The sequence below is a fragment of the Macrobrachium nipponense genome, chromosome 3 (genome assembly GCF_015104395.2).
Source record: "Macrobrachium nipponense isolate FS-2020 chromosome 3, ASM1510439v2, whole genome shotgun sequence".
Classification (NCBI taxonomy): domain Eukaryota; kingdom Metazoa; phylum Arthropoda; class Malacostraca; order Decapoda; family Palaemonidae; genus Macrobrachium; species Macrobrachium nipponense.
The window spans coordinates 33,950,053-33,967,998 of NC_087202.1; the positions used below are offsets into that span (position 1 = coordinate 33,950,053).

Below are 17,946 nucleotides of genomic sequence, written 5' to 3' on the forward strand. Positions count from 1 at the left end.
TGATGACGAACTAGAACGACTTTCCCAAATAGCCTTCAGTTTGTAAGGTTTAGTAAGGGAATTGTAATAGACCTATGAGTGACTATTTCAGCTTACCTTAGGGATTACTGACCCCGGCTTATCCCTCGAAGTCGTAGGTCTCTTGGTAAACTCTTAAAATGAAGAAGAAGAATGAGACGAGCTAAAAGGTAGTCCTTTTGCCCGTTTACCAAATGCTTAATATAGCCTACCTTCGTCCTGGGTATCGGCCTTCATTGGTTCGTGGTCCAGGTTGATTGCTGCGACCTCTCCAACGACTTCTTATTCTAACCCACTAGGTCCTCTGCCAGCACGGCCTTTTTATCTTCGTGGATCTTGGCGATGATCGGGGCTGCCAAATCTACTGGTACCGTTGCTGATACTTACGCATTTATGTAGATAAGGGAGCTTCTGAAAGAGATACTTACTTTTAAAAAGTATCCTCTTTTAAAAGTATTCTAAGCATTGATAACTATCTCAATATCTCTCCAATTATTTACAATATCTCATTCAGTGAACTAATCATTCAATGAATTGGTACTTACCGTCTCGGTAGTTAAGTCCCAAAACCAAATTGTAACAGACCTCACTCTCAACTGGTTGCCAGACCAACAAGTCGTTCATTGGACCGCACAGCCTGCGTAAGTGCGGCATACTTCCTGTCTGCCCTGCTGCTGCAGGGTTGCAGTGCAGGTTGTCTTCTGACAGCGTACCATCTGTAATTACAAAATGATACATAAGTACCTTTGTATGGACTCGCCGGATATGTATCTGGCAGAGTATGTAATATTAGAATCGATACCGGAGTATCACTACATGTATGTCTGCTGGAGGTCACTCCGGTGGGACCTGCATTCTGCATTGTCGTCGCCGTAATAAATTGCGGCAGCATGCATTATGTAAGGCATTCATATTATCCTCTCCCACCAGCTCCGACCCCGCTATGTATTCACCTCATAGTCTTGTAATAATAATAATATATATATTATATATAATATATATAATATATATATTAATATACTATATATATATATATATATCTATATATATATAATATAAAGATATATATATATATATATTATATATATATATATATATATATATAAAAATATTAAGCTTAATAGCAACGAAACCAGGGAAAGTTAGACTTGGCCCGAATCCGTCGGCATTGGAGAGGTTTTCTTTGTAACTAAGAATGCCTCTGCTAGCTCCTGGCCACCGCCACCGGGGTTGGGTGCCGAGGTATAAATGAAAGCGGGGGAGAGAGGCTAGGTAAGGATAAACAAATGCCTCGATTCTAGGTTACCTGCCGGGGTCGACTACCCGGCATAGTACACCGATCGAAAACATAAAGCATATTTTAAAACAATTAAAATAAGATAACTAAATGAATTTTAAACTGGAACACAGAATCTATGCTCCTTCCTGTCCCAGTTCTCTTTCAACACTATCTCTCTCTCTCTCCCGGGTCTAGCTAAGGGATCTAAACGGGAATAGGTAAAACCTAGGCCTGAATCCGATCGTAAGGGAGATCGTGTTGTTATATGCATAACTGAACAATCTCCGCTGTATCCCGGGCCTGCCGAGGCGGAAGGATAGATAATGTATGGAGGACTGAGGATAGGAAAGGCAAGATTCTTCTTCCGGTCCCAGTTCCCTTTCAATGCTATCTCTCTATCCCCCGGGTCCAGCTTAGGGATCGAAACGGGAATAGTTAAAACCTAGGCCTGAATCTGATTGTAAAGGAATCGTATTTGTTATATGCATAACTAAAAATGTCCGCTGGATCCCGGATCCGCCGAGGCGGACAGATAGAGGACATAGGGAACTGGGGATAGGAAAGGCGAGAAGAGAGTACGTGGCTAATACCATCCCAACGAGCCGGGAAATTACCAGGGCTCATCTGGGTAGGTACCATCGTACTACTCCTATTACGTAAGGCGAGGAGTACCCCTTCCGACTATAACTACTCCCCCCCACCCCCTCTGCAAGAGGGGATAGGACTCGGATGGCTACCTGAAGTAGCGCTAGCGAGTTATGTCATCCCGTCAAGGTAAAAGGGGGGAGGGAGGGCGTCTAGAGGGGTGGCTCACACGTGATCAATTGGACACTACGACCGGCCAGGTGGAACACCTCGCGGTCAGAAGTGGATCCAATCGATCACAGGGGCTGACGGTCTATAGACCGACTGCCCACTGATTACAATAATACAATCATTTATATGATAATAAACGCTATACAATAGCCCTGGCGCGAGAGGGGATAAGGATAAAGAGGATAAGTACATAATTCTGTTTAAAGAGCGGCTGGCTTAACCTTCTCTCGATCGGAACGATCTGGTCAGGACAGCCAGGGTGGCTCTGAGCGGCTAGCCTAACCTTCCCGAGACGTGATTTCAATCACGATCTGGCAAGGTAGGCCAGGGAGGCTCATGGAACAGAATAAGGTCCTTAAGGGCCTTACACCCCTCCCTCAGGGATTCCCTGGTAAGGTGAAGGAGGTATCCTCCTTGAGCAGACCAAGGGAAAAGAGGGGAGGGGGGGGAGGGAGATAGGCTGAACTCCCGATCCAACGAATCGAAGGGGAGAAGCCTCTCCAGATGGAAGGAATACCCATCTGACCTACTTCCCAAACATTCCTCCTTGGTTTGTGTAAGTAGGTCTGAATCATCCTTGCGCCAGGATATCTATTATAAAACGTCAGGATATCTACAAATTTTATTAAATCTGGAGTGAGTGCAAAATCAATAACAACATGACTATAATTAGTATAGGTGACCAATTGGAAGTCGTCATAAAGATACGGGTAGCGATGTATGTAATGGCTGACTCGGGAGCGGTGCAAGCTAGGCTCCGTTTATGTAACATAACACCAAAACATACTTATGATTAATTTCGTTACCCTTACAAACATAAATTGATAATTGCAGTACTCAACTTAGATATCGAAGATTCCTGGTGTTTATAGCATCTCATTTTATTCCAAAATAATGTCGTTACAGTCAAAGACACAAGTGTACACAACAGTGCTATTTAAAGGAATGGATATTGAGGCGCTAGTAGTAGCGGTAGTGGGCGGTAGATGGCGCTGGTATGGCACATAATTTGAAAGGGGAAATTGACAAAGGAAGAGACTAAATGGCAGAAGACCTATGGTAGTGGTATCACTCGCCCCAGTACCATACAGACACCTTAAATAAAGGTGAGCGAGCCAGAATATTCTGGCATTACCATATAGCTTTTTTCTCTGGTATTTATAGCAATATTTATACCTTAGAAATGAGTGCTAAAGGAACATTTCACGGAGCGACACAGGTTTAGCCCAGAAAAGAGGATTGCACTTCTTTGTTAGTATCTGAATATAGCTGACAGTATCTAGACCAGATTTCATTGACTTCAAAAATGTGACCCTGAGCAGCATATAGCTCCAGTTCATTCTTCAACCCTTCCATTGCTAAGTCAGATGACTCAGCAGTGGTTTGATTCTTCATTGTGTTTTGCTGGAACTGTCTGTAGCACTTCAGATGGTATTTTTTCCCCCAGCAGTCTTTAGGTCATTACACTTAGACAGTACAACTTTGAGATTTTGGTCAAATTTTGCAGCTTCCATTACCTTATGGCTCATGTTGAAATTACATAAAGAATAGAGGTTTCCTTTGGAAGAGACATGACAGAAGCACGAGAATTACTAGGACAACTATCTCTTTGTTTGGTTTTTATATAGAGGCTTTTAGTCTTGATAGTTTGCCTTTGTCTGTGAATGCTCAATAGCATGATTTATGCCATGCAGGTGACTGATGTAGTAAGATTAAAACTCCTATCTATAACATCTTTTGTCTTTTGGTCCTTCAATTTTTGCATTTTGGTGGCACTGTCTTGCAGTTTTTGAAGTCCCTTTGGTCCAGCATTTACAAGTGTTATCTTCTTCTGGGCCTGACATATGATAATGCACATTAACAACAAGTCTTTCACAGATTAGAAACTGCCTCCATTTCCCCTTCACCATAAAGTCCAAACACTATTATAATCTATGTTACGACTAGGCAGGATAGCTTCTTGTAGTATATATATATTAATGAGGTGGATGATTCTTGTGTTCTTAACCCTTAAATGCCGAAGCCCTAAAAATCAAAACCTCTCCCGTATGCCGGGGCCGGTTTGAAGTGAGCGCGGAAGCGGAAAAAATCATTTTTTCAAAAAATCACAGCGCGCTTAGTTTTGAAGATTAAGAGTTCATTTTTGGCTCCTTTTTTTTGTCAACCATCAGGCATACTAAACCTTCAGAAATGAAAAATAATATCATTATCTTATGTAAATAATGCGATATATGGTAGCGAAAAAAAAAATTCATACATAATTGTATTCACGCTGTGCAAAAAACGGTCAAAGCTAACGAGTTACTTTTTTTTTCGTTGTATTGTACACTAAATTGCAATCATTTTGATATATAATACATTGTAAAACAATAAAAGCAACACCGGAAAAATATTATCACAAAATGATGTACGAATTCGTAGCGCTCGGATGTAAAAAAATGTTTTTTTCAAAAATTCACCGTAAATCTAAATATTGTTCTAGAGACTTCCAATTTGTTTCAAAATGAATACAAATGATGGAATATTACGATACTGTAAGAGTTTTAGATTAGAATTGCAGATTTTGACCATTTCGGACGAGTTAAAGTTGACCGAATGTCGAAATTTTTATATATATATTTTTCTTCCCTCCGCGTGCCGCTTCGCGGCCGAAAATCTTCGAAATGCATACATCGCATTATCCTAATATTTGCTCCTTTTCATATTAGCCTTTTTATAGAGTTTCATATATCAAAATGTGCGCAAATCCATGAAGAATACAACAAAAAATAATTAAAGGTTGTAGCTTTTCTCATTTCTGAAATATCTGCATGTAAATCACGATAATTGGGAAAAAAACTACGTATCGTCAACTTTGACGCAACCGAAATGGTTGAAAAACGTAATTGTAAGCTAAAACTCTTACGGCCTAGTAATATCCAGTTATTTATCTTCATTTTGAAACAAATTTGAAGTCTCTAGAACAATATTGTGATTTATGGTGAATTTTTGAAAAATATATTCAACTTCCCTCCGCGCGCCGATTCGCGGCCGCAAGTCTGTGAAATGCGTACATCGCATTATCCTAATATTTGCTCCTTTTCATATTAGCAGTTTTATATAGTTTCATATATCAAAATGTGCGCAAATTCATGAAGAATACAATAAAAAATAATTGAAGGTTGTAGGTTTTCCCATCTCCGAAATATGTGCATATAAAAAAATATTTTTTTCAAAATTTCACCATAAATCGAAATATTGTTCTTGACACTTCGAATTTGTTTCAAAATGAAGATAAATGACTGAAGATTACTAGACTGTTATGTATTTTGCTTACCCAAAAATACCAACATAAAAAAAAATAAAGAAATATATATATATATATAATGTATGTTTCTTTATTTATTACATTTTCCGATTCTGGTACGAATACATAAATAAAAGGAATGCAGGTGACACTTTTCTTTTTGCATACAATGAAATATCGTATTCATGCATAGATACGGAGATATAACAACTTGAAATAATAAATAAAAAAATAAATATAAAACAAATGCAGAATACTCACTCCTAATCCTGACTCTTCGTTCTATTCTTGTTTTCTCCCTCCTCCATTGAAGAGTCTTGCATTTTTTTCCTCTCGACATGACGAGGTACAGGTGGAGGAGGGAGACACGCGCCCTTACGGCCGCTGGGATAGGGCGCGGTCCCGTGCGCCCTCCCCTGACCGCCGCTGAGTCGCACTCCAATAGAAGACCGCACTGTGGTATTTGCGGTCACACTCCCCGAACCTGCATAGAGCTATCTTGCAGGTGCGACAGAAGAACCGGGTGTCTCTCCTTCTGCCATTCATATGGCACACCCAGCACCGTTTCTGCCTGCGCCCTTCTAGGAGATCCAGTGTGTGATCCCCTGGCATCAGCCGACACGGAGGGTCCACTACCCGACGAGAAGGGGTGGTGCGGGCGGGGGCGGCAGCAGGGGTGGCGGAAGCAGGGGCGGCGGAAGCAGGGGTGGCAGAAGCAGGGGCGGCGGCAGCAGGGGCATCAGCAGCAGGGGCGTCAGCAGCAGGGGCGGCAGCAGCAGGGGCGTCGGCAGCAGGGGCATTGGCAGCAGGATGACCGAAGTAGGCACCCCTAAGGTCTGCCCTTTCCTCTATGGGCAGATCTACAGCTCGGGGCAGGGGGGCAGTGATGGAAGGCCACTCAACGGGATCAAAGTTGATGAGGGCATTCCCGGCTACCTCTAGGAACTGTATGTGGGACAACCTCGGAAGATTGTCACCGCGGTACCCACAGTACAGTATGTAGGCATTTTGGAGGGCCAACTGAAGGATGTATTTGAGGAGCTTCTGTGTCCACCTCCTGGTTTTCCTGGCGAAGGGATAATACTGGATGAGCTGATCAAAGAGATCAACTCCTCCTATGTGCCTGTTGTAGTGCCCAATGACGGTAGGGCGCTCTACATGAAACTGCTCATACACAACTCGGCCCTGTCGACGTGTCTTCTTCCGCTGTACGATCTCCTATTGGACAGGTTCATGGCTCGTCGTAATCATGGGGACGAGTTGGACACCCTTCTAACAGATGACGAAGACAGCTCCCTTCCGCCGTCACTGTGTCTCTCCTCTTGCCAGATGTTGCGGATGGCTAGCGAACCTCTTGAGGGAATTCGGGGCCCCACGCACCAACCGAAGGGTACCACTGACATGAACACCTGCTTCATACAGTTCCTGGGCCAGGGATACCAAGTTATAATAATTATCCATAAACAGGTGGTATCCCTGGTTACGGAAACGATCCACAAGACTGAAAACTGTGTCACGCAGTGTGGAGAAGACCCTGGAATACACCAAAAAGTCCACGACGTAGCCAGTGTTGGCCTCGGTAATAAAAAAAAGATTTCACGCCATATTTCTTCGGCTTCTTGGGGTTATACACTTTGATGCTTAAACGTCCTTTGTAAGGCATCATCCCCTCATCCAAAGAAAGGTTCTTTTCAGGAATCACGAGAGTTTTACAGCGTTCACGAATATAATCCAACACTGGGCGCACTAAAATGAGGCGATCAGAGTTATTCCGGGGTATGGCCCTTCAGTTGAAGGCGTTGAAATATCTGTCCAAAGCCAGGAAAGTATCACGGGGCATAACGCCGGGCACATTGGGCGTACTTAAGAAAAAATTACGCCTCCATATTTGCCTGACGTCGGAAGCAGGGCATGCAATCCAAAAAAATGTGGAGCCCCAAAAAATGCGCCATGTCAGGGAGGTTGCAGCCTCGCCAGTGATACGATAATGTCGTGCGCAGTTCATCACGGCAGTACCTGGCGTAGTCCGCCGTCTCTGCTACCAGGTACTCCAGCAATTCCCGCGTAAGGAAAAGCTGAACGAAACCCAGACGAGTCAGGGGAACAGGTACGGTGAGGCCAGGATTTGCCGTGAATGGATGCATGTTAGGTGGTGTGGGGTCGTCTGTCCACCCATCGTCGCTCTCGGACGACCGACCTTCACCTTGGCTGGCGCGACTATCCGACCTTCTACGTGCCCCTGCGCGCACACGCGCACGAGCAAGGGTACAATTTCGCACACGAGCCCCCCTCACTGGCCCATCTCCCTCACTCAAGCCTTCGCTTTCTGTATCATCATCATCGGCAACAAAACTAGAACCAAAATCATCATCCTCCCCCTCCTCAGATTCCCCCTCATATGCACTAAAACTACTGAATTCTAATTCACTATTGGGATGTGAGCCTCGAACGGGCATTGGGGGCAAATATTCGTCGTCATCACTATCATCGGGAGTTATGTCCTCATCACTGGATGACCAACCGCCACATACTCTCGATCGAGCTCTGATAAATATTCGTCAATGTCCCTTGGTTTGAGCCCTCCCAAATTCCTACGAATGCCCCTAAGGACGGCCCGATGCTTCCTTGGGGTTACTAACGGCAAATGAGACACTTTAAAAGCACTTTCATCGACACGTGGTCGCACAGAACGGCGTTGAGGGGCGAGGTCAGGTTGGGTGCTTTGTCCTTCCCCAGCATCCAAGTCCAAAACTCTCCTAACACGATCCCTTCCGACGGGTAAAACGCGCCTTTCGCGTTTCATACGACGTTCAGACATCTCTACAAACGTCCTGTAGCAACACAAATGTTCAAAGTCTTGCACAAGTTCAGTCAAACACGATTGCGCCAAAAGATCGCTCTCGGATGATGCGCCGATGATGCTGGCTGAAGCGAGAAGGAAGGATTTCGTGCATGCACACTTGGGTCGCGCTTGTAAACAAAACAACACCTCGATCCGTGAACTCCCAGCATCCCCCAAGGCGCGTGATTCAAAAGTTTTCGGCTGGTAGGCCTATAAGTATTTTTCCGCGAATTAAAAAAAAAATTTTTTGAGTCGACGTATGGTACGTCCATTCGGCATACGGGAGACATTTTGACTCGACGTTTAATACGTCCATTCGGCGTTTCAGGGTTAAGATGAAACATATAATTATCATTGACTTTTATGATTTGTAATTTTGGTTTAAAAAAGAGCATAATGCAACTGAAAGTCTGCAAGGGTACCTTCAGATTAATTTTTACATTGTCATTTTATGGTTAAAATACAATTTAAAAAAATTGTTAGGAGATACATCTAAGAACAGATTGTTGCACCAAAAGATTAGATTATGCAATTGCCAGGCCAAGCAGTTCGCACCTATTAGTAATTACGTAATATTTACATACCATGCAAGTATAAATCATCATGTAAGTTACATAACTGCTTAGATATTTCCTTAACTGATGCTATGAAAATTACGTAATTGCTTAGATATTTCCTTATTTATGCATTTTTTATAACAGTGATGGGGTTAAGGGTGTTTTGAATGGGTTTCGACATTTTTCTTCCCCCCATGTAAATTTTTCAGTTCAGTGGTACCTTGTTTGCCGAACATTTCTCATGTCGAACATTCCGTTTTTCGAAACCAAATTTTCAAGAAAATTTTTTTATCATTTGTCAAACAAATGCTTGCAAACTAACCAATTATCTTGTTTAAACTTGCATTCAACGGCCTACTCCATCCTACAAAAAACTGAATTAACATATTTTTTTATTTAGCTTAAAAGATGCACAAAATTGTATAATACCGTGGTGATGTCATGCACAGCTGACTAGAGACTGAACAAGGAAGCTTTGATATGTTGAGGAGAGAAGAAGAGAGAGTTACAATAAACAATAAAAAAAGTCTTAATTGAAATTGAGCCAGTATTCAGTGCACCGAGTGAAACGGTAGTAGTTTAATCATATTAACCCTCTTACGCCGAAGATGTAAAAAAAAAATTGTCTCCCGTGTGCCGGAGGTGTTTCAGAGTGAACGCGGAAGCAGAAAAAATATTTTTTTCAAAAAATCACAGCGCGCTTAGTTTTCAAGATTAAGAGTTCATTTTTGGCTCCTTTTTTTTCATTGGCTGAAGTTTAGTATGCAACCATCAGAAATGAAAATTATCATTATCATATATAAATAATGCGATATATGATAGCGCAAAAACAAAATTTCATACATAATTGTATTCAAATTGCGCTGTGCGCAAAACGGTTAAAGGTAACAAGTTACCTTTTTTTCGTTGTAATGTACACTAAATTGCGATCATTTTGGTATATAACACATTGTAAAACGATAAAAGCAACACTGTGAAAATATTATCACAAAATAATGCATGAATTCGTACCGCACGGACGTAAACAAATTTTTTCAAAAATTCACCATAAATCTAAATATTGTCCTAGAGACTTCCAATTTCTTTCAAAATGAAGACAAATGATTGAATATTACTATACTGTAAGAGTATTAGCTTACAATTGCAGTTTTCGACCATATCTGACGAGTTAAAGTTGACCGAATGTCGAATTTTTTTATATATATATTTTTTATATGCAATTATTTCGGAAATAAGAAAAGCTACAACCTTCAAATATTTTTCCTTTTATTCTACATGAAATTGCGCACATTTTCATATATAAAACTCTATGAAATGCCTAATATGAAACGGAGTAAATGTTCCGAGAATGGTACGTACGCATTTCGGAGATTTGTGGCGGAGAATCCGCGCGCGGAGGGAAGGAAAGATTTTTTTTTTTAAATTCACCATAAATCTAAATATTTTGCTAGAGACTTCGAATTTGTTTCAAGATGAAGATAAATGACTGAATATTACTAGACTGTAAGAGTTTTAGCTTACAATTGCGTTTTTCGACCAATTCGGTAGAGTCAAAGTTGACCGAACGTGGTTTTTTTTCTATTTATCATGATTTATATGCAAGTATTTCAAAAATGAGAAAAGCTACAACCTTCAATTATTTTTTGTTGTATTCTACATGAAATTGCGCACATTTTCATATATAAAACTTTATGTAACGGCTAATTTAAAATGGTGCAAACATTACCACAATCGCACGTATGATTTTTTCGGAAGAGTTACCGCGTGGACGTAAAGAAAATGTTATTTTTTTCATAAATTCACCATAAATCGAAATATTGTGCTAGAGACTTCCAATTTGTTGCAAAATGAAGGTAAATGCTTGAATATTACCAGAATATAAGCGTTTTAGCTTACAATTGCGTTTTTCGACCATTTCGGTAGAATCAAAGTTGACCGAAGGTTGAAATTTTGGCAATTATCGTTATTTATATGAAAATATCTCAAAACTGATAAAAAGCTACAACCATGGGTTGTTTTTAGTTGTATTGTGCATGAAATTGCGCACATTTCCATATATAAAACTTTATATAACGGCTAATTTTAAAATGGTGCAAACATTACCACAATCGCATGTATGATTTTTTTCGGAAGAGTTACCGCGCGGACGTAAGGAAAAAGTTTTTTCATAAATTCACCATAAATCGAAATATTGTGCTAGAGACTTCCAATTAGTTGCAAAATTAAGGTAAATGATTGAATATTACTAAAATATAAGAGTTTTAGCTTACAATTGGGTTTTTCGACCATTTCGGTAGAGTCAAATTTGACCGAAGGTTGAAATTTTGGCAATTATCGTTATTTATATGAAAATATCTCAAAACTGATAAAAGCTACAATCATGAGTATTTTATTGTTGTATTCTACATAAAAATGCGCACATTTTCATATATAATACTTCATGTAACGGCTAATTTATAATGATACAAAAATTATGTCAAAGTGACGAAATAATTTCCGAGATGTGTCACAGATACTTTTTAGTTCGGCAAGAAAGAAATTCGCGCTTGCGCGCCTGCGTAACGATTGTAAACAAAACAACACCTTGATCCGTGAACTCCCAGCATCCCCCAAGGCGCGTGATTCAAAAGTTTTAGGCTGGTAGGCCTATAAGTATTTTTCCGCAAATTTAAAAAAAAAACTTTTGTAAGTCATCGTAAAATACGTCCAGTCGGCACACGGGAGACAAAAAATGTCGACGTAATATATGTCCAGTCGGCTAAGAGGGTTAAAAAAAAATATTAAATGAAAGAACAAAGCTTTTCACAATAAAATTTGTCATAAACGATTAACAAAATCATTCATCATTGTGGTGATGCACAGCTAACTTGAGAGAGAGGGAGGGGGCGTTTATATTTTTGAGGAATAATGATTGAGTAATTTTAAGTTATCATGTGTCATGATATTGTTGAGGAGAGAAGAGGAGACAGTAAAATCTTTACTATAATATGTACATAAAAACAGTACCAATTCACATAAAAAAAATAAAATGTTATTTCACAGTAAATTTCACATAATGATAAGACATGAAAACAATCAAATGCAATGCAGTAAAAAAAAAAAAAACATACTTGAGCCAGTGTTCGGTGCGCTGAGTGAGACAATAGAGAAGACGAGATAGAAGAATGGGGTCTGCTTCCTACTAACTTACCAGCTGAGCTGGGATGATTATTAACCTGTTTCTTTTTGTTACGGTAAAATACTTATCTAGTGACAATTGCTTGTTACGAATTTTTGCCACTATAAAAGTGACTCGGCTCCAAAATAAACACATCTTCTCCGTGCCTTTGATTGTTTGTTTGAATGATTTGTCTGCAAACTCCTTAAGTTTATTTTAAATTATGCTGTTTGCCAACAGTAATTGTGACATAATTAATCTGTTTCATGCACTTAGGATCCAAGTGTAAACATGTCAACAATCATATCTCTCTCTCTCTCTCTCTCTCTCTCTCTCTCTCTCTCTCTCTCTCTCCTCTCTCCCTCTCTCTCTCTCGCCAGCTGTGCGCCATTTTCACCAAACAGTTCAGAAATCATACATGGAAACAAAATTTTTTTTGAATATTTTACTTCATGTAACGTACTGTTTTATTACTTTTTACACTCTTGATTTAACGTTTGAACACATTAATAAATAGAAAAATGTGGAAAGGGGGGCTTTTTGAGTTGGCTGGAACAAATTATCCTGATTCCCTTTATTTTTATTGGGAAATTTGTTTCATATTTCAAACAAATCATATTTCAAACAGCCTTCTGGAACAGATTAAGTTTGAAGTCTAAGGTACTACTGTATATATGTAAGGGAATCAGGAGCTAACCCATGTTTATTTTTATATTTATGTTGGTTATTAATCTTTTATAAAATGTTGGCATGATTAAAGCAGGTTATAGATAACATTGTTTATGTTATTAGTTTACAATTTTGTATTTTTTCAGTGATTTTGTGAAATATATAATGGACACTGGAAAATTTCGTGGAATGAAAATCAGATACCCATTAGAAATAAGAACTGTGAAATATTCAAAACAGAATCCGGAGATTGACCTTCCTTCCCTCAAAGAGAAATATCCTCAACTACAATTGCTTATGGTGATCTTGGTATCAAAAACACCAGATAGCCCTTATGGTTAGTAGGTTTCTGTTTTAGCTTATCTTTTGAATAAAATTGTGCTGTATTATTAAGAAAGTTTTTGAATTTTAATAACTATTGTTTGTTTTTTTAGTTTAATGATCTTATGAATTACCATGTTCACTGTTTTTAGTTTAATTATTTTATCAATTATCATGTTCACTTTAGTAGTGAAAGTAATTTCATGATTAAGCTTCTTTATGATTATTATCTAGTATTTGAGTTGAGTAGTAGATGGTTTCAAGTTGTTTTATACTTAAGCAGATGATTGCTTGAATCGGTAGTGGTGTAAAACTAAATATTATAAAGAATAATTGTACAGAAAAAACTATCGTGTCAGTGTTAGGTTGAGTGCCAACTTACATATATGCCATGCATAGAAGGATAAGCTCAATTATTAGATGTAACACCATGTAAAATCATTTCAGTTCATATATTAGGGCTCTGCCTTGTATGATAAGGCGCCCTATGAGGTAATGTTAGACTAGCGATAATCTATACGCTAAGTCGGTTGGTATTGCACTTCCATCTTCAATGGAGTGTCTGGGGTTTTGTAGATCACTTACGAAGTCGGTATTATCTTTACGACGAGTGTTAAACTCATGGTTCGGTGAGGTTCTTGTAGAAAAACACCAAGGTATAAAAATAGTATATTCTTCTGAAGTTTTACATGATGAAGATCAGGTATGATCGTACAAGTCTTCTATGACGATAGCTTGATCGCTTCTGCCAATGATGATGGCTAATCCTATTCCTCTACATGATAAAGCTTAGGTAAAGAGGTACAGGTCTTCTAATGACGATAGCTAACTCTGTTCTGCTGTTCTACCATCTCTGTTACAAGTTATGAAGGAACAGACAGTAGTTCGAACATATGAACATACATACAATGACATAGTTTCATACGAACACACAATCGAATGAGACACGCTACAGATCACGTAGGCCGTTTGAATAATAGGTCGGGGTAGTTGTCTCAAGCAGGGAGCTTGGACTAATGTTTATAAACAATTGAATGACTACAGGTGACGGCATGTTATCTTAGCCTACATACTTATTGTATACGTCATCTTTAGCGTCTCTAGTCTGATCACATTCCTGCAAGCAATCTGGTTGACCTCTTTAGTTTTAGACTTTTATATATATGGACTAACATTCCATATTTTTATTATGTAAACACTTACATTAGCTCGGTCAGCTACCAAAACCAACTACTGAATATTACTCAAACTTGACTTGCATCTGACTTATAGGAGTGTGATACAGACACTATGTGAATATATATATATAAGTAAATAAAAATTCATGGTGTACATGAATTGATTCAAGTAATAAAATATAAAACAATGATATTGGTAAATAATAGTGATCACAGTATATAAATGATACATTTTTGTTTTTTTCACTTCATCTCTTTAAGATACTTATGCTACAGAAAATACTAATGTACTCTGATAATTGCATAGAATGAGATTAACATGATAAAAATCATATTTTAACTGATAAAATATTTCATATATGAATTGATAAAATTATTAATGGTTATGCTGATTGATTCGTTGATTTTTATGCTAACTGTTATGTATCTGATTCATTAATCAATATACTAACTCATAAATACCTGCAGATATTGGTAAGATAAAAGGTAACAGATTGATTATAGGCTACCTGATTTGTTTATACATATGTATATGGATTCATATAATTATGATTAATATATGTGCACTTTAAATAGATTCCTATTTGCGACGACGCAAAGATATAATTAGATTCCTGTATTTATGATCATCTATATAAGAGATTCCTATTGCGTACACGCAAAGATATATTTCGACTCTGTTATTTATGATCAATTATATATAAGAGATTCCTATTGCGTACGCAAAGTATATTTAGATTCTGTTATTTATGATCATTATATATATAGGATACATGATACTTTATATATATAGATACATGACCGAGGTTATACTACTACACTTTTAACTAGCTTTCGAACAACTTTTCGTCCATTACACAGTTCAGACAACCACCTTTAGCCAAATGAAACAGCCTTTTTCAATGGTTAAAACAAGGGGAAAATTTGCCTGGCTGGGTCCAACGTTCCATTTTGCGCTCATACTTATTCTCTGCATCCTAAGCTACACGATTACGTTCGCGATGAATAAAAAAAAACATCCCCAGCACGAGTCCTTCGCCAGCAAAGTAGAGTTGAATATCCTTCGGGTCGTAATTGTCGGAAGTATGTCCCTTTTGTAGTCGAATTCCGACAGCCGCTGGAGCGTTCCGCATGAAAACGAGATTAACGACGAGATACGGTGTCGGTCGAAGAAGTCCATGAAATTCCTTTCACATTGTAGGCGGTTGTTACTTGACTGTAGTCGTCCGCCACGACGAACGATTTTTTTTTCGAAGTTGCGATGTGAAATTCTCGTACTGCAGGATACTGTAACCAGGTTCCATTAATCAGCCTGCAAGTTAAATTATACTTGTCACAAGGGCAAAGTAAATTCAGACGACATCCAATACAGGGGAGGGAAGAGAGCCTTTTAGACCAGACTTAACCCACATGAATTCGTCTGATATTTCGGAATTCAAAAAGAGTCCGCTGTACAAACTTTTTTATCCATGGCATTAACAATGAGTGAACCTATCCAGGTCTATGATGACTTGTAAAAATATCCAGAATTATAAAAAATAAATAGATATCATTACGAATCTCAAAGAAAATTCGATATTACTGGTAGTAAGTTACTAGACAAAGAAGTGGAAAACGGAGCTAATTGTAAGATTGCCAGGCAACATAAGAGTCAAAGAGAAGATTAATCATGATTCTATGTGCCCTAACAAAAAGAAACCATATTCAATTTTCTCGTGCGCATCCTCTGAGGTTAACTTTTAAAACATTATTAATAGGTAGGAGATGCAACGAAAAAAACCCACTATGTAACTAATTTCTATATAAACTTTGGGTTTTCCAAGAAATGTGATTTCCCATGATGTGATTTACTTGAATTGTAATAGGCTAATGTTGCAAGTAAATATTTCTTATCCACAACTTGATAATTCTAAATGTCTATGAGGTTTAGAAAAATTAATTCATTTTGTTGTTATAGAAATTCTATTTGCTTATTTTGTTATTAATTTTAAAATGATTGCAACTCCTTCAGCTAAAAAAAAGTTGCATTGCGCATACGGATAGACATTTGTACCCTAACGTCTGCCTTGCCCATGAGAAGTTCGGGCTAAGCATTCCTTTCTCCAGTCAACAATCTGCTTTTGCAAGCAGAGACGACACACAGATGAAGCATGTGTAAGCAGATTATTGAGGTTAAAAGGAAAACAAATGCTGATACGGCAATGATGACGTCGTCACTTGGCAGGAGATTGCTCTCAGCCAGCTAAGAGTTACGTTACTTGCTGTAAGAGATACGACTTTAGTATTTTCAAATGATATTTTAGTTGTTTTAATTCTCCACCCGCATGAGAAGAATGTCTGAAAAAAAAAAAAAACAACAGTAGCCAAAAGGTGAACAATATATTAGTTTCATGTTGGCATTATGTTAAATAAATATTCCTTATTCAAAACTATATGAAAAGGTTTCCATACAAATTCTATATATATTATTAGCCCTGTATAAGATTCATATAGGATTATTCCATAGATAACATTTTCACTTCTAGACTTCCTGACTTTAAAATCTCTTTTATTTTATTTTATTTATTTTTTATTTATTATTAGTTTATTTATTTTTATTTATTTATTTATTTTTTTTTTTCATTGACTACGAATATAAATTACCGGGACAGACAATATGTCAGTAGGTTTTGATATGTGTTTTGAACTTTTAGCTTATTTGTCATTACTAAAGCGTTAAGTTAGAGTTCAAATCTTTACGCATATATATTTGGATATTTAATGGTTACGTTTTGCTTATTGATATTATCGTGATTCCTTTTTTATTATAATTTGTAACCCTTCCGACTTCTTACGGAGTGTATATATTGAACTCCACTTGTATCCATATTTATTTTTATTTTTTTTATATTTATTTATTTATATAATTTTTTATATATCTTTGATAAAATTAATGGTTGGCTGAAATATGTGGAAAAGTGTTCTAGGCGTACCGTATAAGGCTACTTGCGGCATCAATTCTATAGATACAAGATATCAATGATAAAGGTATTTAAAACCGCGAGAACCGCTATAATCCAGTTCGGATCCAACATCACGAGTTGTAACTCGTAAGACATTGACACTTCCTATTTAATTATCCGTTATTCTACCAAACCGATTGACTCTGGGTGATAAAATATATTATTGGTTTTCTTAATGGAAAGGAATTCACACACGAGTTTAAGGAGATTATTATTGATTTACACCACCCGAGTCACAGATTATTATGTGTTGAATTCCATATTTACTGATTTAGCACTCATAAATATTCCTAATGCACTCAATTGCGGTGTTTGTTTTTAGTGCTATTACTTCTATATAACGTGTCAAGGAACTATTAACACTAAGAAGTGTTTTATTTCCCTCTGTCAGACTCGTAATTCTGTTAATAATTCTACGTATATTCTTTCAAGGATTGATTTGGCACAGGATAGGCCCTTAAACTGACAGGTGTCTTAGTGTGTCCCTTGTCTTCATGACACGTGTTACAATCAGTTATGTGCTTTTTTATATCTGTAAGCATTGTAGGCCAGTAAAATAGTGATTGGCTTTCTGTGACATAGTAGGGAACCCTGGATGACGGAATGCAACCAGTTTATGACGATTGGTATGAAAGAGATTATTACTACTACCTGGTCGTTAGTCATCTGCTGTGTTCTTCGGGTTTTCCTCGTCACAGACCTACATATAATATTACATTTGATTACATTATTCTGATACACATACTTTAAATGTACTTTTGCTTTAAGGTTTCTGCTCAAAAGTGTTTATTGTTTTTGCTTAGCCGCTGACCCTGTTTCCG

General features: G+C 38.0%; 1 protein-coding gene across 2 annotated transcripts in view; it reads left to right on the top strand.

The window, feature by feature from the left end:
• Positions 1-17,946, top strand: part of LOC135221697 (protein argonaute-3-like) — a 699,537-nt gene that overhangs the window by 418,977 nt on the left and 262,614 nt on the right. For both annotated transcript variants that reach the window (XM_064259435.1, XM_064259437.1), the window contains one exon: positions 12,771-12,961. In XM_064259435.1, the coding sequence (XP_064115505.1) occupies positions 12,771-12,961 (191 nt within the window). The remainder of the gene's footprint in view (positions 1-12,770; positions 12,962-17,946) is intronic.